The sequence below is a fragment of the Pyxicephalus adspersus genome, chromosome 6 (genome assembly GCF_032062135.1).
Source record: "Pyxicephalus adspersus chromosome 6, UCB_Pads_2.0, whole genome shotgun sequence".
In the NCBI taxonomy this organism is placed as follows: domain Eukaryota; kingdom Metazoa; phylum Chordata; class Amphibia; order Anura; family Pyxicephalidae; genus Pyxicephalus; species Pyxicephalus adspersus.
Genome location: NC_092863.1, coordinates 45338667 through 45366440, shown reverse-complemented (window position 1 = coordinate 45366440; position 27774 = coordinate 45338667). Strand labels below are relative to the sequence as shown.

The following is a 27774-nucleotide window of genomic DNA, read 5'->3' as shown; positions in this document are numbered from 1 at the left end:
GGAAGTAATCAGCCAGAGGGATCTAGGCTGAGAATGAGCAGTCAGAGGCTGGAAAGAGCCAGAGTGGATTCCAGGCTGAGGGAGAACCAGAGTGGATTCCGGGCTGAGAGAGAACCAAAGGGATCCAGGCTGAGAGAGTGATCAGCATGAGGCTGGGGGAAGAGGATCAGCAACGTGTTGCAAGCTGCAGGGGCTTAGGAGGCAGCTGAGTTAGTTCCCAGAGCTGTGGGGGGAACAGAGCTCTGCCTTGCACCAGCAACAATTACATGTGAGTGGAACATGCTTGTTTTGTTATCTAAAGACTGCCTTTTATTGGTCTTGCTTTAAACTGCTTTACTGTTAGTCAGAGAGGGACTATCTCAGTAATGGTATGTATTTCTTTTGTTGGTTAAAGTGCTAATAAATAGACAGACAGGAGCCTGTTTCAACTGCAACTTTAAAGTCTGCTGTCTGGTTCACTGCATTCTTCTGACCTGTTGCTATGGGTGATCTCACAGATGGTTTAGTTACACATGCCACCTTTGGCTTTCTTTTCTGCTGTGCTTGGCCAAAGTACAAATAAGGACAATTACACACTTGCTATAAGGTAACAAATCCTTTCTTCACAGTGTACCACAATATAAGCAAACACAGCCTTCATTCCATTAACAGCAATACAGTAATTTAGACATTTCAGTCACAACATATTTTCTTTACCAGTCTCACGTATACCATGAACTTACAACTGTATACATTTGTTCCTGAGGAAGTATACTTTTATCACAGTACACAGTTCTACTATTAGAGTATTCTTAGAAGTACCACAAACGTATTAACATTTCCTGCTTATGTAGAAATTCCAACTAGTCCCCACAATTGTAACTATTGTTTCTGTACAAGAATAATCTGATTTGTTCTATGTACATTTCTGCAATTTACTAATCCTACTGTGTTAAAAGCACAGGCATTCTTCAAAGAACAGGCATACATTTGCTAAAATATATTGTTAGAGCAGAAATGGGAAGGCTCGTTTGTATGGGAAAGGGTGCTTACTAGTAGAACTGGACTAATCAGGGTATTGGGTGAAAAAGTGGAATAATTAAAGGCAATGAGGCCACTGCTACTAGTCTTCTTTATAAGCAGCAGCTGCCTTATTATGAAACTCTCTTAAATTTTACAAACTTGGGTAAAAGAAAGTTTATTATTTTTATTTGTTATTTTATCTTTAGGTTTAAGCATGCACAATTTTTTGTGTACAGCATATAGTAGTCCTATACAATAGTCCTCGAGGTGAAGCAAGTGATTTTTAAAATTAAAATTTCTTCTGTGGTCAGAATTAGACGGACATAGTGGCATAGTATTGGAATGATTACAACATTGGAAATACAGTAGTTCCCCTACAAGGGATATTGCCAGCCCCAAATATATATGTAAATAAAATTATATATGTTCACAAGTTAGGTGGTATATGCCTAGTGCCACTTAGTTGGCCAAATATTGGATCTATATTACAAGCAAAGATCCTTATTTTATTTTGTTATGACTTGTATTCCATGAGAGTCTATCACTGAATACAATACACTGTTTGCCAAGGAAACCCCTCGTCTATTTCTCTTGTTCTGTGGTCAGTTTAATAAACTTGACAGTTATAATTTATTTGTGTTGTATTTTGTTTCAAACCTTATTAAAGCTCAATTTGACCACAGTTTAGTTGTCTGCTGTTTCTTATTTATTAATAATTATTGTTTGTTATTGTTGATGTGGTTTTGGGTGGATAAATGTGGGTCTGTACAATCTCATGTTAGTAGATTCAGTTCATTAAGGGCTTTAATGTGAAATATATTTACCTGCATTGTACAAATAAATGTGCAAGTTTGGGATATAAAACTAATGTTTATATTGTACCATTTGAAGACTGTTTTTGCTAAATCTTTTAACAGGATCCTGTGTGCAGAATAAAGAGTGAGAAAGAGAAACATTAGAAGTGAGAAGAGAAAAGAACAAGAGGACTCAATATGCACTTATATGAACTTGCCTAAAATATTTCATTCACAGACTTTTACCAGGGTGATTTATAAATCTTGAGTATGTAAAGACAACAGTAGGCGGGCAAAAACAGAAAAGGGAGGAGAACACAGAAAAAAACACTCTTCATTGTAGAAGTGTACTGTTAGTGAAAGTAAGAAAAACACTGGACTGCTGATTGGAAAGGAAAAACACAGTGACGGTGAACAATTTAAAGAAACATTATAGGAAAGGTGGTGCCAGACAACTGAGAGACATTCAAATACTAGCACATAGAAAAGAAGAAGTCAGATGATTAGGTAGTACTTAAGACAGCCATAAAAGTTGAGGGCTAAGGATTAGACATTTAGTTCTAACAAAATAAGTGAGTTAGAACACTTCAAGGAAAAGAACTCTGAATCCTGGCACAATGACAATATCCCGTGCTTGGATGTCTCTGATTATTTTCATGCTTTTTATACTTGCTGGAGTTATTATTTTCCTGGCACTGGTAATGGGAAGAGAGAAGCTAAGCTGTGATCATGGTGGCTTCTTAAATGGAGCTGTGGCTGCTGACTCTGAAATCTGCTCAGACATAGGCAGGTGAGTGATATTTCTATTTGTTCGTTTCATGACAATGTGATACTTTTGCAACTTCAAATTTTTGCTGGAGAGAAAAAGAGACAGCGTATGAAAATTTTTGCAAAAATGAATGGCATAGTGATTGATGTTGTAAAGAAGATGTTTGGATAGTCACATATCACTCTGTGAATGATGCTGATATTATAAAATGAACAGGTTGAACAACACGGGATGCCAAGGGCAACACTACTTCACTGCAAGGGACAATCATTCGATTCTAGACTATCATTCTATTAAATCTAACAGAAAACTTTTTTGTTTAGTTTTTGTTGTACTGTTTTTGTCTTTAGTTAAACTTCCAAAATAAGCCTGACTCATTTTTTCAGTTCTGGACAGAGAGATATTAAAATGTATTTTAGTTTTTTATTTCTGATAGTGATCAATTGGGGAAGTTTTTATTCACTCCCCATTCCTGTAGAAGCCATGGAGGGCACAAATACCTTCAGGGAAGGAAAGGGATACCAAAACATTGTCAAATGCAACTATCTACTACTAAAAATGTTTTTTTTCCTTACTGTAAACTTTTATATTAAACTGACATGCGGTCAGGGACGCAGACAACAAACAAAAGGTTCTTCCCCCTTCTTGCTCTATCCAAAACAAAAAGATGATGTGCTATAATAGTACCCTCAATGAACAGATTTTTTTTTTTTTTATTTGTGGGGGTATCTGAACCACCACCCAAACAATCAATTGAACATTTTCCTAACCTGATAGGTCTGTTCTTCAGCCTCAGAGACTATGACGGCATTCAGACACGCAAATCCGATTAGACTGTCCGCAGGGACTGCGATTGGTCAATGGAACCATGCTTGGCAGAATCTTCTTTGTCATGAGGCATGCAGATGCTGCCGGCATCTCATGCATTCCAGGCTGACCTTTTCAGAACAAATTAGGGACAGAAAAATAAATAAAATCAGCTGGATTCTTACCATAAATAGTAACCTAAAGTTTCCGTCACATGGTACAAATTCAAGTGTTCAGTTTTTTTATGTTAAACTGCAAAGTTTTTTTTTTCTTTTACGTGAACTGGGGTCCAAGTCTCTGACAGATGCAGAGCCTCACCTCTAATTAGGCACCTAATTCACACATATTTAATTCCTAAAAAAAAGATATTCTGTGATCATTTGCAGTGACAGATGAATGAAAGAGCACTACTTAAAGGGAGCAATAATGGCTGTGGCAGGGACTACATATGTAAATGACAGATTGTGTTGAGTTTCTGGGCACCAACAATCCCCCTAAATATGCCACTGGCTATTTTTACTTTATTTTAAAAAGAATGCAGATGATGAAGTGAGAGCTTTCCCCCTTTTCTTGGCTTCAAAAGAGAAGCAGAGTTGTAAACACTGGTGGACATAACTGCTGAAAGAATAGAACAAGTCACTCTTTAACATCGAGATGAACCAAGATATTGTTTTGCAATTCTCTGCTAAGGACTTATTCACAGGTCACGTTTTCCAGACTTCTGGTGTAGAATTTCTGGTAAAAGAAAGCATTTACAATAAATCATATGTTTCCCACGCAAGCCATGTCATTTGCTTACTGATATCTGCCAAAGAAGGAATGCAGGCCAAATAGGAGATATCTCTTGTAAAAAGTGTATAGTTTACATTAGGATACGTTCTAAGGATCTATACAGATGAAGATGTTGCTTTTCCTTTTACAACGTTGAGATTACTAAAGTGCAGATTGGTCAACTGCTCCAGTCAGCTTGGGACAAAACATTCTGATATCCTTTCATATCCTACTGTGTATCTTCAAAGCTGAATTTGTAAGTAAACTGCAAGTTTAAATACGAGACTATTCTGACTGTGTTTTCAATTTCTGCATAGCCTGCAAATCTTTACTGGTAATTTGACAGCAGATCTTGGAGCTGCTCTCATCACTCCGGATTAGCAAAGCAGGACAGGCTGTCAAACTAAACGCCAGGCCAAAAATGGCTCTCCAAGTAGTCTGTGGAATTTCCTAGCTGTTTTACCCCCCCCCCCCCCCCTACAACAGAAGCTTCTGTCAGTGCTGATACAATGACCAAGCTAGTCTTCAAGCTGACATCTGGGACCTCAAGATAAAGTCAGAAGAAGGCAGCTCTTCACATGTTATCTGTAGGACTTACTTATCACTTTGAAAGGGTTTGCTGTTTTGTAGGTTCCCTATGGGATTCTCTTCTTTTTCGGTACAACTCAAACCTTTTGTGCACTGCGTACTGTTTTTGTTTTTTCTAGTATTTAAATATGGTCTTAAAGAATTTCCCACCCTTGTACCAAAACATTTAGACTTTCTACACTGGTCAACCAAACCTTTTTTATGGTTTGGACAGGCAGTCAAAAAGATTATCCTCCCCAGACTCTTATATGTTTTGCAAGCCCTACCCATACCAATTACTCTACTTTTCACTTCTTTTCTTACTCCTTTTTCACTAAAAGCAAAATGACACTGACTACAGTTTTGTGGAATAATCTCCAACTATGAATTAAGTATGGTTATGTCAGCAGACATAAAACCAACACAGACATGGATTTCCTTGATGTCCAACTGTATTATCAGGCTATCAGATTGGGAAGAATTATGGATTGAAATTTCATACACATTTGAAGGCATAGACATAGTAGCACTGGCCCCTGAGTCCTGTCAAAATACCTACAACTCTTAAAAACCATCTAACCATTGGGACTACTCTTTAGGTTTTCCTCCTCCCCAGGATTACTAACACCATTGATAGACAACTCAGAATTCCCCACTGGTCTAGAATGTAGATTTTTGCATAATTGGAAAGTGAAATCTCCACCGAAGGCAAGCTATAGACCAGGAGGGAATCGGCTGACTTGATTAAGGGTGACTTGCCTCCCCGATGGGCCTACATACAAATCAAACGTTAAATTGCAGATATTGGGCGAGCGGGTGCCCTAGTCAATCCCCCCTCAGTTTGGAGCAATTGTGTTTAAAGGGTGACCGCCCTGCCACATAGTCTCTTTTATGCATTATACCCTGAATGCAATAAGCTCCACAGGCCACATCAGGTCCTGGCAAAAGGCTTTACAGGTAGAATTTTCTGACTTTCAGTGGCAAAATATATGCACTATTACACACAAATGCTCCATCAGCACTAAATTGCAAGAAACATTGATCCAGACCTACTGACAGAAAGTCTGCAGCATTGGTCAACTCATAGTTGGGACCTCGTTTCTCTCCACCCTCTCTGTATGTTTGCTACATGACCATGGGTAACCCCTGGACTCCTACAAATCCTCAATAACTTTACATCTTCTCAATGCGACCCGTAGTCTGATCCAAGTGTTTTGGAAATCCAGAGATGGCTTACTAGAGTCTAAGATATTTGGAGGAATACAGATCTATCTCTCTTGATAAGGCGGATAAATATATAGAAACATGGGCTTCATGGGTAACGTTCTACCATTCTGATACCTATAAACAACTGGTTATTTACATTAGACTGTGAATCCATTTGGACCATGGCTTTTGTAAAGAGCTACATAATATGTCGGCACTATATAATTACTGGCTAATAATATTAATATTAATTAATACTCCTGAGGTTTTTTTTGTCCTATTTGTATGAGTGGATATGCTTATGTTTCCTCTATGATTTGTATATATTGTGTTTGTAACGCTGTTGTATCTCAAAAAAAAGTTTGGAAGTGTGATAAAAATAATTGTGCAACGACTAAATCTGCAACAGAGTATGTTAAATTTCTTACAATATATATTACTTAGATTGTATTTAATTTTTAATGTTATCAACATATGTTTACTAAATAAAAGAAAACTTGTTTGCTATATACAATTTTATAAAGCAAAAAATGAATCAGATGCAAAGTTTCTTGTTAACCTGCTGTGTACTCTCCTTTGATTGGTTGTTGGGCTTTCTCAGCAAGTCTTTCAGTCCAACAGCCAACTGAAGCAGAACTGGCAGTCTAACAATGCTGCTGATATTGCAAATGCTAAGCGTTGTCACCTGCAACAAAAAGTTCTGCTACTGGCAGGACCTTCAGGTAGGAAACTTTACACCAAATTATTTGCTTAACATAACTATATACAGTGAGGAATGCTGCCAAACATTTTGAAAAACATAATAAAGATTACATTTACAATAAAAAAATGCATCCCAACTGGATGTTATATCATTAAAGTTTAGAAAAAAAGGTTTATATACCTTACTAACTTTTTTAAAATTCAAAAAGTCATGTGACTGTAGTTTTGTGCATATCTACAAAAATGTAAGACTTGTCATACCTTTTAGTTTCCTGGTAACATAATGAGTTGCATGTGCTCCTTTTTTATGTAGGCATATGGTTTCTTCTATAATGCAGGAATGCTGGGAAACAGGGCTGTCAAGGGATGACAAGGGGTACCCAAAAGAACTTGACTTTTGCAATGCTAAAACTTTTAAACATGGGGGGGAAAGGAACCCAGGAAGTTTAATTAACATAGGTTCCAGAAATTGCTAATGGTGGTGCTGCTGGTATTGCAGTCTGCCTTCTGTTGTATTTTGGGTGTCACATGATCACACCTTATTGACCCCCCTTATTCCTAAATTTAGAAATGAAATACAATAGCTGTAGTGCTGTGTGCAAGCACTTTTAACCTATGAAACAGGTATACTGTACATCACTTTGCAATAATATACTGTTTGTGTTTACATATTTGCTATTGGAATTTGTCTGATTCAATTTTGCATTTAGCTGGGCTTTAAAATCTGCCCAAACTAAAACTGCAGGTACATAACTTGCTGAATCTGTTATCTTAAAATCAACTAAGGCAACTCATGTTTACTTAGGATTATATTAGAAAAACATCTACTATTAAACAGATATCCACTTTAGTTGGTGGCAAGTTCAAATATAAGCTGCTTAACTGTAACAACGTCATTTTAAGTAAATGGGTTTGGGTACAGTGTCAGAAGGGCAGTGGTGATGACTTCCTGTTAGATTTCATAGAAATCAGCTGTAAAATCTTTTTGTCTGCAGTAAGCACAAAGTAAATACATTTTAAATGAGTAATGCATCTACTAGTGACTCTTCATCACTGCTGGGAATTAAGTTTAGTTCAAAAACACAACCAGTGGTATAAATCTCCTGCAGAAAACATAGACAGATTGGGCATCAGTAAGAGCAATGGCTGCACCATCTTCCAACAGACAGGGGAGACCATTGTTATTCCAACATTGAATAAAATTATAGAAATGTATGCAGAACAACCCACTTGATGCTTCTCTATAACATTTTACTTTGTTCATAGCAAGTGTAGTGGCAGACGTAGCCAACAGTGGGCCCTGTGCAGAACTAACTTAGCCCCTTTCCTGAACTGACATGGGGCCCCTGTTGGCTGAAAAGGGTCTGAATTCTTTGTGCAGTGGCACACTTTGCATGTTTCTGCTTCTGCAACATATATGACTTGAAACAATTATGCAGAAAATTTAGTTATGGTAATGTCTAGATTCTTGATCTGCACCCAGGTGACCCAGGTTATAACTATTTTCAGAAGTACAAGTTTTGTTCAGGAGTTATGTATTTGCATCTTCATATATTCCAAGTGGTTTTAGTGAAGGTTGATGACGTAGCAATGTTCTATCCAGTCCAAAGATAGCCGTAACATCTGACTGAGATTAACAGTCTGGCCGCACTTTGCAATGCTGTGCAAGCTGGCAGCTTTCAACAGAGGAATAAATGGGTCCCAGTTTTCAGACTGGAAATTTTGTTTCAATCATGTACTATTACAACAGTTCACACATTGCTACAGTTTTTGTAAAAAAAAAATATATATATATATATATATATATATATATATATATTAGCATATCTGTTCCCAATTTAATAAACAACAATGTACAGAACATGCTGGTGCTATATAAATACAGTTTATTAATAATATTGATAATAATAATAATAATAATTGTACTGTATATTGATTGTACAGTTTAGCAACATTGTGTTAAACTAACTTGCTTCTTCTCAAACCAGGATTAGCATAAACAAACATACGTGTGGGTGGGGATACTTGATAGCATGTGTTTTCACTTACAACATCATTTAAAAGATTGTCAAAATTTTTAAGTGTTTATAATGCAGGGAAATAAACATTAAATTATGAGTACACAACTGCAAATGTGGAATTTTGATGAGTCAGTCCTAAATTACATACTTAATAAACTATAATCACTGAACACTTTATTAGGAACATTATACAACACTTGGTAGGGCCTCCTTTACCCATTGATTGTGTTTATGTATGTTCAATAACTTGTAGTGGCTTTTTTTCTAAAAAGGAAAGAAAGAAAGGGACGGCTTTATAATTGCTTGAATTATGCATGTGGTTTTCCAGGAAATCTTAAAAAAACATCCATAAACTCCATTCCTAGCTGATGAGTACCAAGCTCTTGTTAACACATGGAACTCAGCATGGAATGTATTTGCTGCATCCTGAGCTTGTGGCTGGGAGTCTCATTACTTTTTTTTCTGTTACCCAAGCTTCGATGAAGCATTGCATGATTTGGAGAATACAAGTGGTGGATTGTTTATTGCTCTAGTTTGGAAGCTCTCTCTGTTTCTTGAATTGTTTTTTAAATCATTGTTTTCCTTTTATTATTGAATTGAAAAAATATATTCCCCAAACGTATTCATAACTAATAAATCAAATATTTACCTGCTACATGCTATGGCAAATGTGCTCTTAAAGGCTAGAAAATATCCACTGTGGCCAGTGATTTATTAATAATGTAACACTCATGTTGCAGGTCTGTGCATAGATTGACAGTTGCTTGACATATCAAGTCTGTGTGTTGCTCCAGCCATGTGCCCTATTTATTAACAAGACTTAATTCTTTTTAGTAATGCGTAGTATATCAGGTATGCATTAGCTATAGGATACAGTTGTTTCTGTTGTATTGCAAAGATCTCCCCCCAAAAAACAAGAAAATTAAAGCAAAACAACTGGGGTCACAATGGTTACAATGATCACTGGATCCTGTAATGTCTTGCATAGCAATTCTTGGGGTAAATTCTGTAGGTCATCTGGACTCTGTTGTAATTTCCACATAAGAATGAAGACTATAATTTTTAAATAATTTTAAATCAGTTTAAAATGTTAGGTGTTGCCAGGTACCAGGGAAATATATAGGTATCATTCACATAAAAGTGCAAGCTTCCTGGCAAAAAGATAGAACAAAAGGTTGACTTCATAAGTAATTTTTTGCCATTTCATAGTCTACTCATTTGCTGGTATTTGGCCATATTTATTACTCAGCTGCAGTAAAGGTACAGAAATTTTAAGGCCTGCCTAAGCTATTTGGCTGGATGCTTGAATAATGAGACCAAATGGTCATTTAAACCACTCTTATATTTTAATGTTTATTACATTTTTGGGGAAAGGGTAAATGTGAGTATAGACACATCACAACAGATAAATCACTTTTTAAAATCAAATTAATGGTTGCATTTTGATGTGTGATGCAACGTTTGGTAATGCTCAATATCAACACAAAATGCACTTTTCCTTTAGTATATCCAATTCATTTTAAACCTGGGTTCAGTTAGGGTAGAAAACTACCCTTGTAGTGTGGGTATATACCAGGCAAATAGGATGGAGGTAAATCACCCTAATTCTGAAGGAATGAAGAATAAGGTAAGTAAACCTGCTATTTACAGACAAAGATGAGCATTTAACCCTTGCAGTGTGGAAGCTGCCTTATTGCAGGGTAGTTTTCATTCCCAACTAAAGTTTAGCTTTAATGCAACATGTGAAATTTGCAGGCTATTGCAGCCATTGTAAGCAAGGAACAGGACTTGTGACTGGAGTCACAAAATATCTTGCATGATCAACAGGTACTTATTGCAATAGTTAAGCAGCTGGGATTATTTAATTTGGCTATTCCTAAAGAAGGCAATAATAAAATTGTTTGGTAGGCTAATTTATACAGTGGTATCTTGGTATAAGTCCTTAATTCGTTCCAGATCCTTGGATTTATAACAAACAATTTTTTCCCATAAGAAATAAAAGGTAAATTATTAATCCGTTCCCATGAAAAAAAATCCTATTGTTATTGGCATATTATACATTGATGGAGCTGTATGAAATAATTTAAACACTGCCTAATACTAAAATACATAAATACAAAAGCAATTAGATGAAATAAATGATAATGTAACCTCATTTTACCTTGCTTAGAAGAGTTGAGTGCCTACTAGGATGGTGCTGAGAAGGGAGGAGGAGGAGGAGATGTTATGTATATCACAGAGAGTTATAGCGCGGGTTGTTCACTGAATGGTAGTAACTGGCGTACTGACGCTCATGGGCAGTCATGGCTTTGTCTGGGGAGAGGTAAATAAGGGTAGAGCGCGGTGTTGTATACCAAGCAAGGGTTGTATACCAAGCAAAATTTTTCGTGTCCAAACAGGATTTATACCAAGTTGGACTTATACCGAGGTACCACTGTACTTGCTTCCTTCACACTATATATTATTCTTTTATTAATGTTTAATTTTTACAGGCAGTTTTAATTTCTATTGGTGAGAGTTCCCTAGTACCCTGTGGTTGTATGTTCCCACACTTCTTTTTTTAATACCAGTATATAACAATTACAGGAAAAGCAAGGTTTCCTTGTCATTGCAGCACCAGGGGATTGGTACTTAAAATATAAATGTACAGATTAACAAGTTTTATGAAATCCTGTATTGTAAAAATCCATCTTCAATCCATCCATTTCAGCACTTAAATAATTCCCACTATAAATTGTCCTTTCCTGTCTTTGTTTTGTTTGAAGAACTATTTTACCTTATGTAGTTATTTTTCAGAATATTGGCATTTTTTACTGTACAATTCTGAAATGTCTATAGTTTTACATGTTTGGTTATTAAAAGACATACATTGCAGCTATGCTTTTATTATGGCTCAATTATTGAAAATAACTCTAGCATCTCTATTTGAAAAAACAGGGAATCAATTAATCATTATAACACATGGACTTGGAGGATTCTCATGAGAGAATGTTTGAGGGAATGTCTGATTCCCTGCTTTATAAATAGAACCCTTAGCAGCAAAGTTTATATTGAAGTTTAAAGCCCAACATCTCTAATGCACCCACCTTTTTCTAATTGTACTTAGACTGATCTGTCCTCCTCTGGCAGTGGTGACTTTGGACAGTGCTCATATAACGATATGTTAGTGCCTTACTGTAATGAGTACCATAAGCCCTGGCCAGCATGATGACATGAATACAGAGTCCAACATGTTCATAATGGCCATGGCTCAATGTTGGATGACAATGTGTATTTATATATTATTTGGAAAAGAAGTGTCAGCTGGGACTAAGAGCTAAGAGTCTCAAGGCCACAATATGATTATTGCAAACAAAACTGCTTTTACTGATTTTTTTTTTTTTTTTTTTGTTTTGTTTTTTAATTTTATAAGATTCCGGGCAATGGAATAAACATTTGTTATAAAAATATCTTGTAGACTTCAACAATATCCCACTAGAATTTTGACTTTTTTTTTAGTTCCAATATATAAAAAAAAAAATTTCCAGTGCATCATTGTAGGCTCCTCCAAGTCATACAAAAACACATGAAGCTTGGCCTGTCATGGCTATTTACATTCCCAATAGATGGTGTTGATATATAGAACATTTATAAGCCTTACAGCAGCTGAAAAAGACATAAAGATGTTGAAATCCATTATTATTTTCTTTATTGTTGAAAGAACCTATTATTTATATGCAGACATGTAATGCTTCTAGGTCACTAGGTTTGTCAGGAAAACTCATTCGCATGTTAAAGACAAAATGCATGCATGAATGGGCATGCAAATGTAAATTACTTCTTGGTTGAATATCTAAAAATTCTTTATGATTTAGGAAACTTATTTCATATGTTGTAACCCAAGCTCCCTTAGCAGGCCTGAATCTCCAACCCTTTTAAAGCTATCAGTCCCATGATCTAATGCTGTATGGCAGAGCTGAAAATATGCTTTAAGAGAGTATATCAGTAAAGTTCATTTCCATTCTATTTCATTGAAATGTGTTCATATTTTAATTCTCTGACATTTACTTGGGCTTGAGGTTTTGTTATCAGTTCCTCTTTTTGAGTAAAGAGAACTTGTATTTTACATGGACTAGGCAAAGTAGGTTTGGTGGGAGGCACCACAATAAATACATTTCCAGGGATCTGTATCAAAGATAGGGAGGGGATGATGAATACTATTGAACAGTCTCTGATATTGTCATTGCTTTTTTATTGAAACTCTTGCCATTTTGACATTCCCATTTACTGTATTGTAAAGATTAATGTCACTATAAAACTACACTGTTTAAAAAAATAAAATATCTGAGCCCTCTTCAAGTTTTTGCAGCACATTTAGCACACTGTTAGCCTTTCCAATTTTCTATTCCTGATAGTAATCTGCCCTATGCAATCTCAGACTCATTGCATTCTATGAACCATTATAACAGTCTAAAAGTATTAGGAATCTGGTTTATTTACAAAAACCTATTTCTTTTAGGGACATCATGAAGCAGGGGGGTTCCCCTGTAGACAGTGCTATTGCTGCACTGATTTGTACCACAGTAATCCATCCACAGAGCATGGGCCTGGGAGGAGGTGTCATTTTCACAATTTATAATGCTTCAACGGGTAAGTGCATTTTTTATTTCAATATTTCTTTAATATAGAATCAGTAAATGTAACATCAGTGATATATCCGATCCAATTAACTGATGCATGTTTTACATTTGTTAATGTCAATAAAAATTAACATGATGTTACTGTTATTAAAATGTACTTTGTGCTCTTGTCATACATATGTGTCTTCTTCTGTTCAGGGGAGGTTGAGGTAATTAATGCTCGAGAAACTGTGCCTGGCCGGTCTCCACCAAATCTGACAGAGCAGTGTTTTAACTCTGGTTTACTGAAGCCAGGTAAGAACCAAAGGGAAGACTTATTGAATATCTGTTAGTATTTTGGTAGGTATGCAGTTTTCAATCAATGTTATTTTCTATTGATATTTTGATCGGACAGTAAAACCAATTCTACAAGTATTTTTTGTACCATCCACTTCCACTTATTTGGGTATGTATCTGAATTATGATGCGAATATACCATTATATCTGAAATGGTTTTGATTTCAATATAATTGTTAACCAATCAAAGAAAAACTGCCTACCCTGATCAATTCCAGTAGATATTTTACCCAAACATCATTGTGCCTGTGGTAGTAGGCCTAACACAACCTAAACATCCCAGAAAACAATATTGGTGGGTGTATTTAATGAACATTTTTTTGCATGTGTTGGACATTTTTAACCTTCTTTCATTTAGAAAACCGGTAAACTTGTGGTTTTAAGTAGAATATAGCAATGTACCATTTAAAGAATCATGTATTTACTGGCTGTTTGGTAATACTAAGAAAAAGTTCTTCAGGGATGGTGTAAATTAGCGTATTTGGTTGAGGAAATAGTACAATGTAGTAATACATGTTAAAAAAAAAAGAGAAACGGAGAAGTATAATGTAATGCAATTCTTTAAATAGAAGAAAGTGGAACTATACCCTCTCATTAGTATTAGAAATGCAAAATAAAATACTTTCTTTGCCATAAATTACACTGGAATGTATAAAACCCAAGAATCATTTTCTGACCAATTCCTTTTATTGGGACTACACAACCCAGCTGCTGAAGCTGGCACTGTGTTGACTCTGGCACTATTTCTGATGTACTGACACCACAGTAGGTCCTGCACATGCCGAATGGTGGTGAGCCCTACAGCTTTAGGCTGCAGCTGGTGGACACTGTGGTTGGTGGACGAATTCAACTATTTTATAATAGTTGATCATTTAAAATAATAATGTTTAATTAATGTTTAACATTTCTAACAAATGTTTTACCAACTTTAAAATACCATTGTTCATTGCCCATTTGTCAGCTTTTATTATATTTTCCCTATATTATTATATATAAAGTATATTCATAATAATATACATAAAATAAATGTAAATATTTTAAAAGAGTGCCACAAATATAGGAATTGCCATTTAAACATTTTTTAAGCATGCATATATATGTTATAACGATTCCATTCATAAAATAGTGAATCCAAAAATTCAACAAGATTCTCTGACAGAGAATGATTCTGCAGTTTTCAATGGGAATGATAAGTTCTCAATCACAGAATGTATGCCCCATATAGGTCCCATAAAGGCCCAAAATAGATATATTGTCAAATTAGTCAATGCATACTAAAACTTCTAATTTTGGAGTGGACATTAAAGTTTCAAAGGGTCTGCTAATCTTTCAGAGCTGAAATTTAATTCCACAAATATATGTAAAAAACATAATTCCTGCTGCACCTAGCACAATAAATTAGTTCATGGCTTACCACCTTACTACTTGTTGTTCAGTATGAAAATGTCCTTGTTTAAATTACTTTTAATTTTTGTTGCAATTTTTAGGACGTTTTGCAATAAAATGTTTTTTTTACTTGTCATTTGTTTTTCTAATTACAATTTTTAAAAAAAAAAACATTTTTTAACAAGCTGAAAATGATCATTACAGTGTAGAAGAAATTCTGATTACAGATTTAAAGGTAACCACACCAATACAAAAATCCAGCCTAAAACATTGCCAATCTGTTGCTGTCAAAGTCTTGGTGCTTGTACAATATATACAACATCAGTGTGGATGTGTCAAGCATTGCAATTTATTTTTTAATAGCCAGATCATTTCCAAATAGGTAAGAGAAATTGTAGAAAGCTGCTAAAGGAAGAATGAAACAAAAAAACTGACAAGATTAAGGATTTGTATTATTTTTAGGAAATTAGCAGACAGGTTAGCTTTGGGTAAGGTAATTAAATAGTTACAATATTAACTGACTTAGTATCCCCTAACCTCAGGTTATCCTACACAGGAGTGCAATGGATTGGGGTACCTGGAGAAATAAGAGGATACGAGGCAGCACATCGGCGGCACGGGAGATTACCATGGAAGTCACTCTTCGAACCAACAATTAAACTAGTGAAAAATGGAATTAGGATTACAAGCCTTATGAGCAAATATCTGAATTATTTTGAGAAGTTAATAAAAAAACACTCAATTTGGTAAGCACAGTGGTTGTAAAAAACATACACAGTGGTAAACTAATGAATAGAAAGATGAATGAACAGCTAGAACAGCATTTCTCTACCAGTATTCTATGGAACTCTTGTGTTCCTCCAGAGGTTGTTAGTTTCCTTAAATCTTGAGAAATGCTATCTCTCCATTGGCAAGCATTATAGGAGGTATTCTTCCACTAACCACTACGATAATGTACTGTGAGCTAAGAACATTATTTTTTAGCAGGAGTTCCCTATGACCAGAAAGTTATATCAAGGGAAAAGGTCAAGCAAAGCTGAGCTAGAGTAATCTATCAGTCAGGATGAATTAGAAAAAAGTGGTTCCAAAGAACATACATAGAGAACATAGTGTTGACCACGTGGAAGCATTGTAAGTTTGCAAAAGTTTGGATAGTATAAAAATATGAGTATTTCTTTTGTCAGGTAAGGTTCTTCATTTAATTATTTATTTATTTTTTTACAGTCAGCTGTTGTGTAAGAACAATGAGGTTCTAAAAGAAGGCCAGGCTATAAACTTCACCCAGTTTGGGAATACTCTTCAAGTGTTGGCAGATGAAGGAGCGGATAGCTTCTATAATGGATCCATCTCCAAGAAGATGATAGAGGACCTTAGTTATGAAGGTTGGTTCTCCACTTAATGTGTGTCTTTCAAATAACACTTTGTGGTCTGTTCTGTACTTCAAATTCTTAAAATACACCAACCTGTGCACTTTTTAGTTGTATTTCAAAAAAATAATACCTCATTTAGGTAAATGTAGGTAGTTAGTTGGATTCACTATCCATAAAACAGAGATCTTCACCTTAAGTTAAGATGACCACAAACAAAACAATTTTAATCAATTCCTTTTAGAGTCTACCAGATTATTCAATAATATTGTTGTTTTATTGTGATTATGTTTTTTTCATATTTGCTTCAGAATGTGATTGTAAATACGGTAATAATTCTGAATATATTAAAAAATCCTTTATTTATTTTAATGAAATTCGGTAGAAAGATTTAGTCAGAAAAAAGCCTCAATGTAGGCAAAATAGTAATCCAAAAATGTCTGTGTGCAATATTTTATCATTCAGATTACTAAATAATTTCAATGAAAATGCTTGAGCACTGTGTGTACTTTTCAGATTTCCTTAGGAAAGTGAAAACTTCCTTTACACCCCTTTACTACTTTTCATGGAGAACATGACTCCTCTGCACTGATCCCAGCCAGTACACTGATACTGATGTCTGCACAATATCAAAAAAAAAAAAAATTCACTTTATGTCCGACTATGAACTGCTGAAACTGGAAAGCCCCAAAAAGCTTGTTATATAAATAATTGTTTTTGTATACTTTTGTCTTAATAAAAGCAACAAATATTAACCTACAAAGTGGAAATAGTTCAATAAATAATATAAAGTGTTATGATTTTAGCCAGGGTATAGACCAATCTAAGGTTAACTGTTTAATTCTAGCACTGAAAATAAATCTTCTGCTGTCAGTTACTTTGATTATTTTTATATATTTTATTATAGTACTAATTAATTAATAGTATACTACTTTTGTATTAGGAAGTTTTTTGACTGAAGATGACTTACAAAATTACAAAGTGCAAATCGTGAAACCTTTGAACTTCTCTCTTGGATCCAACACGTTGTATTCACCTCCTCCCCCAGCAGGGGGCGCTATACTTAGCTTCATTCTTAATATACTAGAAGGTAAGAACATTGTTAAAACTATCTAGGCAGGTCAAAGGCCACAGGTTGTGGTTATATTTTATAGAAAAGTGTAAATGTATAGTTTCAACATGTGCCTCAGTATAATAAACTGTCTATTGGATCTAGAAGGTACCCATTGGTTTCTTCATTACCAATGTCACTCCCATTTGGATTTTTTCTACAGGAGTACTGGGATATGAATATTGTTAGAACTTCTATTAATATTCGAAGATCAGTAGCCCATGGATATTATAAGATTACTAAATCAGTTTAACTCTTTAAAACACCTAATTCTGATTGCTGCCATAATTGACAGCATTTTGCACATTCTTGTTACCCTTTGCACCACTTTACTGAATAGGCTCATAATAAGTATCAAGTTAAGGTTTGCCCTAGTCCATCACTAATAAACCAATGAGCCAGCTGGATCTGTGAAGAGTCAATAGTCCCCCATTTATATGAAACAATTCACTACAGTCACACACAACATTCTAATATCAGATGTGGGATAGTTTTGCAGCCATGTGCATCAGGGTAGCAATGGTTAGTGCAGGAATCTCTGGCATATAACAGTGATCAGTGCATGTCATCTGTACAGCATGATTACAAAAGAGAAAAGCCGGCCTTATTACAAAGCAGAGGGATCTGGATATTATTATATACAAGAGGTATTATTAAATAAGCATAGGAAAAAAATCTTTATTGATTTACTCCAGAGTCTTCAACTTTTAATGGAATACTTAAATGATTACATTTATACCTAAAGTTAGATAAACTAATAGAGAACATTTGTTTTCAGGATATAACTTTTCTGCAAACTCTATGCAGAATGTGGCAGAACAGATTCATTATTACCATTACGTTGCTGAAGCCTTAAAATTTGCTAACGGACAAAAAAGACAACTGGCAGATGATCTAGCAGCCGGCAACACAAAAGAGGTATAAATATAAATGTGTGTAACAGACGGTGAATCTGAGCAATGTGTGCACGTGCAGTAGAGGACAAGCTCATTAAATGTTCCTGATTGATTTTCCACAAGTGCCCGCATTAAAAGATTTACCTTTCCTTTTGTTCTGGTGACAATTTTGAATCTTCTTTCACTTTCTGTCAATGGTCATTAGGACAAATAGAGGGGTGAAGTTCCCAAGTGGGGACAGACAGCACAAAAAAAAAACTTGTATCCACCCCTCCAACACCATCCAAAATTAAAATAAAATGTTTTGGCTATACATCCATTTTATTTTTAATTTAAGTAAACCCTTTTACATTAATTAGATAAACAAGTACCACATCCCAAACGTAGACATTTGGAAAGGAGAAAAAGGCCTAGTTCCCTACTATCAGCAAAGGTAACCACCAAGGGAAAGATTTTAACCTCAACAATCCAATAGTTAGTGAGGATAGTTAAAATACCATCATTACTGCTACTACACTACAATTCCACTAAAGCACCTTTCCTGTACACCTGAGGAAGCAGACTTAATCTGCGAAACGCCTTGGATCACCCAAGCCAACCTTCATGTAGGCTGGGGAGGTTGAAATCTTTTTGTCTTTGGTTGTAGTTGTTTATTGTCTAACTAACTATCCTCACCACCATTAGATTGTAAGGGTTAAAATCTTTCTATTGGTGGTAGTGAAAATTTGTCTAGTATTTTAGTGTTTTGGTCTTTATGTATTTTTAATATTTGTAAATAAAATTATGTTTTAACTAACCTGAATGATTAAGTACCTTTAAAATCCCGCTTCTTGCCCTCCCCTGAGAGTTATCTTTGCTCCTAATAGGGAACCAGCCCTTCCCAAATATACATACATTTGAAATCTGAACTCCAGGCAGATAAAAAAGGAACAAATTAATGAAGCTCTGTAGTCAGTTATACATGATTATATGTGGATTTTAGGAAATTGGGGAGCAGCACGAGAGGCATGTTGGAGCGGAAAGAGCAGAGTGTCAAAATGAGCTTATTATTGTGCTCCATCTTTTACTGTCCAGTGACATGGTGTGGTTGGGTAGAGGACCTGTATGTCAATCCATAGCATTCCTTCACATAGCACTATACTGTTCTGCGGGGTATAGCTGTATACCTCTCAAAATCTAAACAGAAAAACAAATGTTTTGACAGGAAAAGCAGCTCTCAAAGACATCATTCAAAAAATACATGCCAATGAAAATTATATAATTGTTACCTCCTCCCTCACTACCAAATATACTGGTAAAAAGGCCTTTTATTTATTCCACCCTTTTGTTTCTTTTCCCACCTCTTCTACAGATTGTAGACACCCTTCTGTCAGCCAGGTTTGCACAGAAGATCAGAGAGAAGATTGACAACTCCGGAAATCACTCTTTCAGTTACTATAATGTGTCCTCCACTTCTCTAGAAAGATTGGGCACCACCCACATCTCTGTTATTTCCAAGGATGGGAGTTCAGTCTCTGTCACAAGCTCCATCAATCATGTGTAAGAATAGACAATTTCCCTTACATATATGTTTTTTTTACAGAGAACAAGAAGCTATTTCTAAATAAATGTACAGAAATGATTATAATTTACAGACTTTACTTTGGTATTTTTATTCAGGCTGGACAACCACCTCCAATAAAGCCCATAAACCGGTCAGTTTGCAATGTATGCTAGAAAAAGTAATTTCTCTGGCCTGTCTGCTGTCTCCTCCTTTAGACAAGCAGCGCATATAATTTTTTGGATGTGAATCATTTAAATGTCACAGCAGCATTGTATGGTAATATTTATAGGACATTTTCATTTTTCTCCAAATCATCTTTAAAAACACATGAGTGCCATGGTCTTTAATCATCAGAAAGAGCAAGTTAGTGGTTTCTAGTTATCCATGGCAGCAAGGCAATGGCATTTCATCACATTCATCACCATTTTAGTGGTGGATTGTCAGTGTTCTCTATTCATCTTTGGGAGAGAGACAGTCTCCAGATATCTTTGAAAACATGCTAGTGGTCTCTAGTGTCCTATTCCACATATTAGTTGGCTTGCTTTATCTCCTGCAACATATCTGGGGCTTGTAGATGGTTCTGCAAGAGTTGCCTATAGTCACCTACTGAAGGAAGCAGTTTTTGCAGTATGTCTTTTCATTTAGTATCTTGTAGCATGTTGATGGCTTCTATTAGTCTCCTATAAAAACCTATCTTTTTTCTAACAGTCTTTTGCAGCATGTCTGTGACTTTTTGTAATGAGCATGATAAAAGAGAGGTGACATCACAGTGTTGTATCGTATCCATTTTGACTCATCTGTTCTGCACAGTTTTTTGCCCTGGTGCACTTTTCTCCTTTAGGGTGCTGAAGCAAGTAAAGTTTAGAAATACTCGGCTGCTTCCTATTCTCGTTTTAACTGCTTACTCTTCATTCTTAAACACTTACAAAACCCTGAATCTTTGGTTCGTTCTTTATGCTCAATGTTTTCTAACAAAAGTGAATTCACTGCAGTCATATTGTGCAAGTACAACAAGATACTTGTATATTATGTACCTACATTCTAGTGAGCGCTACTCCAGTGATACATTCCCCTATTGCTCTGTCTACATCCATTGACATTGAGAGATTCATGAAACATTGAGATTTTCTTTCTTATTTTATGTTCTGTAGTTACATCAACTGCACACCCAGCTCCACTCTCAGCATCTTGTAGAAGCTTGTAATTGACTAGGAGTGTTCACTGCACTTAATATGAACCTCAGGCAGTGTATAAAAAAAGAGAGATAAAGAGGTTTTTTGGCAGAAGAGATCTGTAAACTATAAAAACTGTATCTGATAAGAATTTAGTTTAGTAATACTTTTAATTCCACTTTCAATGCTTTTGGCAGATCTTTCAAATGGTTAGTAAGGGAGCCACAGTGAATTCCCATAATATGCCCATTAAGTTTAGGTTGCAAAAAGTACTCCAGTTTTCCGAGTTTATTTCTGATTCTGTTTCCATGTAGTATGCAATGAGTTTGCAGTACACATTCATATAAATTAAGTCAAACAATTTATTAAATTGCTCCATGCGTCTCCCCATTGAAAAGGTCAAACACCCAGTTCTCTGGTTCTGTTGCTGACAAGGCCCTCTTCACAGGGATTTTATATACCCTTGTGCCTACTTGTAAACCTTCTCCCTCCACCAGGGGTGCACTCGTAAAAAAAGAAGAGGGGGCATGGTACATGCCCGCCCCACTACACCCCTTTTTATTTGTCACTCAAAGGGGAAGAAACTTTCCGCAGGGTGATTTCATGATACTAGAACCTGCAGACTTAGACCAGCGATGGGAGAGTGGGCGGGTTGTGTTTAGAGAGATAACCCTCCTATCAACCTGAGCCTGCAATTCCTATACGGGAGATATGGTTCACGGCTCTGGTAGGTACGGCCCCCTCCCTGACCCGCCGGGGAGGCAGACCAGCCAGAGCCATGGACCACCAAAGAATTCTTTAAAAAAAAGAATGGGCACACGTGCCTATTCTCGAAAAAATGAGGGTACGACATTCCCACCTGTGCCTGCCCCACTACACCCCTGCCCTCCACTAATACAACCAACAACCTTACACATACCAAATGGCAGACAGTATATGCATATGCTTGTCAATATAATCTTGTTCTGGCTGTCACTTCCTGTCCAATTCTCTTTTTTTTTTCTCTTTTCTTAATCCTGCTACCTTCTCTCTCTCTCACTTTCATGATGAATATCTTATACTGACTCACACCACAAGATATTTCATAACCTAACTGCATATCCAATTCTCAGCTGAATTATCAGGATAATGAATATAAACTACTCATTGTGTAATTCATTTCTTTAAAACACAGTATTAATACATTATTCATTGTATCACCACAGAGTCCAAGGCATTTATTTGCAAAGACTTCATAAGAGATTGCTTAGTAATTGCCATTTACCTCTTATAGCTACTTCTTCGGAAACACATAAGAGGTTCGCTCATACTACTGTGCTGAAATAGCACACATTGGTGCAGTTTGGTGCCGTTCATTTTGGGCTTTGAAGTACACTGCCAAAAAGCCTTTAAAGTGCGTTTTGTTAGTCTACGTAGCACATTCATCTGTTCTGAAGCTCATTACATTTTTGTAACTCAATGCAAATATGTGAATAAGTCATTACCCTTTCCCCTTGTTTCATCTCTTTTATCTCTTATAATTCTCTGATATTTTATGCCACTATCCATTGTGCTTTTATTACAACGTCATGCTTCTTGTTCCATTCACAGTGACAACATTAAAAGTTACTCAAGTTTTTTTTAACTTCAGAATGAAGGGATTTTATTGTACACATTTAATCTTTATTTAAACTTGCTAATACAATTGCTTTTTGTCAAGTATATTTAATTTCAAAATGAACTATTAGAGTATTTATCGCTAAAATAAAACTACTAACTTCTTTCCTTTTCATTTTTTAGATTTGGTGCCATGATCTATTCACCAAGCACAGGGATCATCCTAAATAATCAGCTGGCAGATTTCTGCATTACTCCTCCTTCACAGCCAATCAGACCAGGTGAGAACTTACTTTTTAACTACTGCTGGAGTTTTAGTAGCATTGGAAGAATTAGAGCTAGGTTAGGACTATATAAGTTATATAGTTAGGTTCAAAGGTTTAGCGCATTGAATAGGAATGATGCGTGCCCAGCTGTGCTGCTATACAGTTTAATGTTTCTGTGAATTTAAATAAAATAAACATTTACACTTTACAACACATAACAAGCAGTCCTAAAAAAGAAATGGCATCATGAACAATTATTCCTCTTTTGTAGAAAAAGCTATTTCACTAATGATTCTATTACTTTAACCTTGTTCTACAACGTACCAATGTGTTATTCAGATCTGTTCTGAACAAAATTTCTTGGTAAACCAACAGACAGCAGCAGTGGTCGAGATAGGTAGGTCATTTAGTCTACCTTAAATAGAACTCTGGTCAAAGTAAAAAATGTATGCAGTTTGTAATAGACAGTCTAGATCAGCCTTTCTCAGCCTTTTTAACAAGGGGGAACCTTCACGTAATTAAAACACATTGGTGTTTCTAGTGTTTGAGCACCCCAGTTAACTAATGAGCCCTGCTCAATATATTCTTCTACAATCTTGTTATATTAGGTTTCCAAAATATCTTGTTTATGTCATTTCAGGGGAGCAACCCCCATCATCCATGACTCCAGCCATTCTTTTGTCAAAAGACATGAAGTCTCAATTGGTAATAGGTGGTGCAGGAGGGGTGAGGATCATAAGTGCCACAACACAGGTAAGTACTTTTACTATATCTACCTGTAAAACACATGCATTATTCTATTTAATCTAAACAAACGTGGTTAGTCCATATTCATATCACAACGTCCTTCATAGAAGCTCACAAACCTTATGTCCTTACTATTAGTCTAATTTTTCTAACAGTCTAAGGCTAATTGGGGGGGTGATCTATATTATTGGTATATGGGAGAAAGCCACACAAACGCATTGAACATACAAACTCCATGGCCAAGACTCTCACCAAGAAGGTGAGAGTGATAGAAACCTTTCCACTTGATTAAAGAATTGTTTCTTCAACTTAGAATCCCCTACAGCAGCCAAGGATAAATATACTCTGCTGACTTATGTCAGGTGGAATAGTTGGGGAGGGGGGTTGGATTCAGATAAAGGCAAATAAGCAAACAATTTGTAATAAATGTTTCATGACAAGAACAAGCAGGCTTTCTCCAAAAATGTGTTGTTCACATGTTTCCTTTACTCACAGAGACCATCAGCAGCTTCCATTAGTAAGTTCACTACTAAAAATTGTGCCATTATTAGATAAAAATACTTTCATGCAAACATAACTTAATCTATGTAATGTCAATAAGCTTCTTACAGATGTTGTTATGCTTATAATTCAACCTGGAATGAAAAGCTCTATAAAAAATTGCAGCCATTTACGTTAATATAAGTAACTTTCTATTTGTCTCTCTTTAGCACACAATAATACAGTTTGTGGATTTATATCTTTTCAGCAGAATTTAATAATTTTAGTTGAATAAATCCACATCTTAGACATATTAATAACAAAACCTGTATTGTAATTTATAATCGGCTCTGCCATATCTGGCAAGCATGTCTAGTTCATTGACTGGAACAAATGTTATACTTAGTTAATAATAATTAATTATGCATTGCAGTAATATTGGAAAGGCCATATATTATTACCTTTTTGCTTGACCATAATTAGATTTTTGTTTCTACTTTCTACAATCTCTTCTTGTGGCTTTGCTGTTATTATTATGGATATTACAAATGTAATTATTTTTTAAACGCAAAGGTCAGCCAATTCTGTGAATGAACTCATATTGTTGAACTCATATTCATATTGAATGACTTGAGTTCATTCAATATGAACTCATGGTCATATTGAATGAACTCAAGTCAAACATAAGCTCAAACATGAGCTTATGTTTGACTTGATCTTGGTTTGTTCTTGGTTGCTCACATTGGACTGACATTGCAATGTTTAAATGATACACTAATAATAAAACTTCTAGAAATGGTTAGTCGTAACCCTTGAAGTGTTTTGTTGTAAGTGTGTCATCTAGTGGTGATATATACAAATATAACCAATCCACACATTTATACCAATGAGGCACTAATGCTTGCTTTAATAAATGAATGCCTTTTTATATATATATTTTATAGAATATCCTCATATATAAGTGACCAGAAAACTGTACATTTTCCAAAAAAGTGCGAACAGTGGTGGAACTGCTGCAATGGGCCCTGGGGCACCTGGAAGATGGGAGATGGTTTTCAATGACTTGAAAGTAATTTTGAGGAATTCTCTCACTGACCACCAACATAAGGAAGCATTCTTCATCTCACTGCCACAAATATAATGGAGTATTCTTCATCCCACTGTACACCAACATAAAGAAACTTCCTTCTGCTCCCTGCACACCAACGTAATGCAACATTCTTCTTCCCACTTCACACCAACGTAAGGGAACATTCTTCTTAAACTGTACGCCAACGTAGGGGAACATTCTTCTACTCGCTGCACACCACCATGAGGGAACATTCTTCCCTAAACTGCACACCAATTTAAGGGAACATTCTTCTTCCCACTGCACACTTACATAGGGAATATTTTTCTTCCCACTTCACACCAACGTAGGGGAACACGGCACACCAGTGTAAGGGAATATGCATTCTTCCAGTAATGTAAGGAGTCATTTGATCCTTCTACTGATCTTCTTTTGAGGGTACTTCTACTAAACTCCTTTGCTTGCCTTGAATACTGCTGGTGTGGAAACAGCAGGTAATCAAAATCTCCCCAACCCTGCTAGAAACCAATAAAAGCTTTTTTTGCCAAACTTGTTCCACAATAGAGATAGCCCATGCCACAATGTCCATATTTACAATGTGTTCCTAATTTGTATCATTCTTTCTCTAGGCTATAATAAATAAGCTGTGGTATGGCTACAACCTTGAAAAAGCCATTTCGATGCCTGTTTTTCATGTCACAGGCCAAAACCAGCTAGATTTTGAGCAAGATTTTAGCAAGGTAAGATATTTTGAGTAATTGTGTGTAATGAGAGAGATGAAAGGCTACTAGTGATGTGTAAATAATTAAAGATAATATTTCTAAATTATGGTTTTATGTAACTCTGGCAAACTTTATATTGCTTTTTGCTTGTCACAGTGGCAATTTTAGAACTACTGCTTTAAGTAGAAATAGTTTGGCCTGCATTCAGTTCAAGCTTGGCCTACAGTGTGTGTTTCCTTTTTTTTTCTGCAAATGTTAATTTAGAAAAAAAAGACAGAAGTTGATTCAGATCAGTATTTATTACTACATCAATAAGGAGCACATTTATATAGAAATGACAATCAGAGAACACATTGTTAGCCATTTACCCAGATTTATAAATAGTCAGTTTTGTTATAGTGGTGATTAGTATTCATTGTAATTTTCCTAAAGTGGTGATCAGAAACTCAAAATCCCCTAGAATAGAGTGAAAGATTGACAAATATAATAGTGATATATTCTGTCCTATTATTTTAATTGCAGCTGTGAACATTAATTCAAAACGATCTGATCAGGGATTTTAAATATTGAGTATGGTGCCATATAAACATGCAACTTATTTAGTATTCATATAAGGTACACCACAAGGTAGAAAGTGCAACCGTGCAGTGTAGTACTCACAACATCGGTTATCCTTAAAAATCCTAGTATAGAAAAAATAAATTCCGGGGTGTGACACTGAAAAGATTTTATTGATTCAAAGCACATGTAGAAAAATATATAAACATTATATCAAGTAGGAACCTTAGGCAAAAGACCAACAGTTTGGCCTTGGAGTGGTATTGTGACGAGGAAATGAGACAGAAGAACAGCTAGGAACACACTATGTTCAATGAGAAGTCCAAAATAAAATGTAGTTACCTTCTTGATCACTGATATTTCCTTTCATTGTTGCAGGCAGTGCAGAAAGGACTCCGTGAAAAAGGACATGCATTTAACGACATTTCATTTCCCTTAAATGTAGTCCAAGCTGTATCCCAGGAGGATGGATGTTTATTTGCATTTTCGGATAAGAGGAAAGAAGCAAAAGCTGCAGGGTATTAAACTGACAGAAGAATATTTTAAAATAAGAAAAAGAAATTGAAGTTCTAATAAAGAGGATCTAAGAACATGTTTCTGATTGTCCTTCATTCATATACTGGATCAATTTCATTTATAATTATTTATCATTTCTCTATCTTGCAAATATACACTGTCATATAACATAGGTGCCTTGGTGCCTTAAAGCTCTTCATTGACATCAGGGGGCAGTCAGATGTATGAAGATCTGGAAATTCAAAGTAAAGTAAGGATGATAGTCAGAAAAAAGGAAGAAGTCAAAATGGCAGCCTCTAGGTTTCTCCAATGCCAGGCTTCTTTTTATCATCATTTGGGTAGATATTTAGATTTCTTTGTGTTCCCAGTGGGCATTGTACATCTCTAAGTAAGAAGAAATGAGTCCAACATTTTAGAGGCATCCCCAAAACAAGAGAGAAGGGGAAATCTTCAGGTGGGTTACCTGTTCCGGGAACAACTGTCCAAGGCAGTGATTCTTAACCGGAGGTTGCTAGGAGTTCCTTTAGCAGTTTGTGTCTTGTCTCTTGTCTTTTTGGCTATTTGTAAGGGTGACATTCTTCCCAATAGCCAGCAATGTAAGAGGCATTCTTCATAATGAACAACACGCTAATCTACTGCATATTAATTAAAGTGGGGGTTTCCTGAGGACATGAGTTATTTCAAGGGTTTCCCATGCTAAAAAGTTTAAGAAGCAGTGGTCTAAGGCCTTGTCTCCTCTGGGTTTAAGAAA

General features: G+C 35.7%; 1 protein-coding gene across 3 annotated transcripts; it reads left to right on the top strand.

Moving 5' to 3' along the window:
* Positions 1-31: 31 nt before the first annotated feature.
* On the top strand, positions 32-27097 carry GGT5 (gamma-glutamyltransferase 5). 3 transcript variants are annotated; one of them, XM_072415577.1, is made up of 13 exons: positions 37-268; positions 1920-2586; positions 13138-13268; positions 13457-13552; positions 15537-15726; positions 16205-16362; positions 17291-17437; positions 18237-18376; positions 19706-19893; positions 22849-22946; positions 23572-23684; positions 25857-25967; positions 26886-27097. In XM_072415577.1, exons 2-13 carry the CDS (start codon positions 2414-2416, stop codon positions 27030-27032), a joined length of 1692 nt encoding a protein of 563 aa, XP_072271678.1. In that variant the 5' UTR covers positions 37-268; positions 1920-2413; the 3' UTR covers positions 27033-27097. The 3 variants fall into 3 exon arrangements, with proteins under 3 accessions (XP_072271680.1, XP_072271678.1, XP_072271679.1); XM_072415579.1 differs by lacking the exons at positions 25857-25967; positions 26886-27097 and adding an exon at positions 25103-25399 and having other exon boundaries at positions 32-268; XM_072415578.1 differs by lacking the exons at positions 37-268; positions 1920-2586 and adding an exon at positions 4269-4399.
* Positions 27098-27774: the final 677 nt, after the last annotated feature.

Bases quoted from the DNA above. Each gene is read 5' to 3' on its own strand.
- GGT5 (XM_072415577.1), top strand. From the start codon at position 2,414: ATGACAATATCCCGTGCTTGGATGTCTCTGATTATTTTCATGCTTTTT. The intron at 16,363-17,290 runs GTTGGTTCTCCA...CTTTTGTATTAG, and splicing joins AGAGGACCTTAGTTATGAAG to GAAGTTTTTTGACTGAAGAT. The intron at 25,968-26,885 runs GTAAGATATTTT...TCATTGTTGCAG, and splicing joins TTGAGCAAGATTTTAGCAAG to GCAGTGCAGAAAGGACTCCG.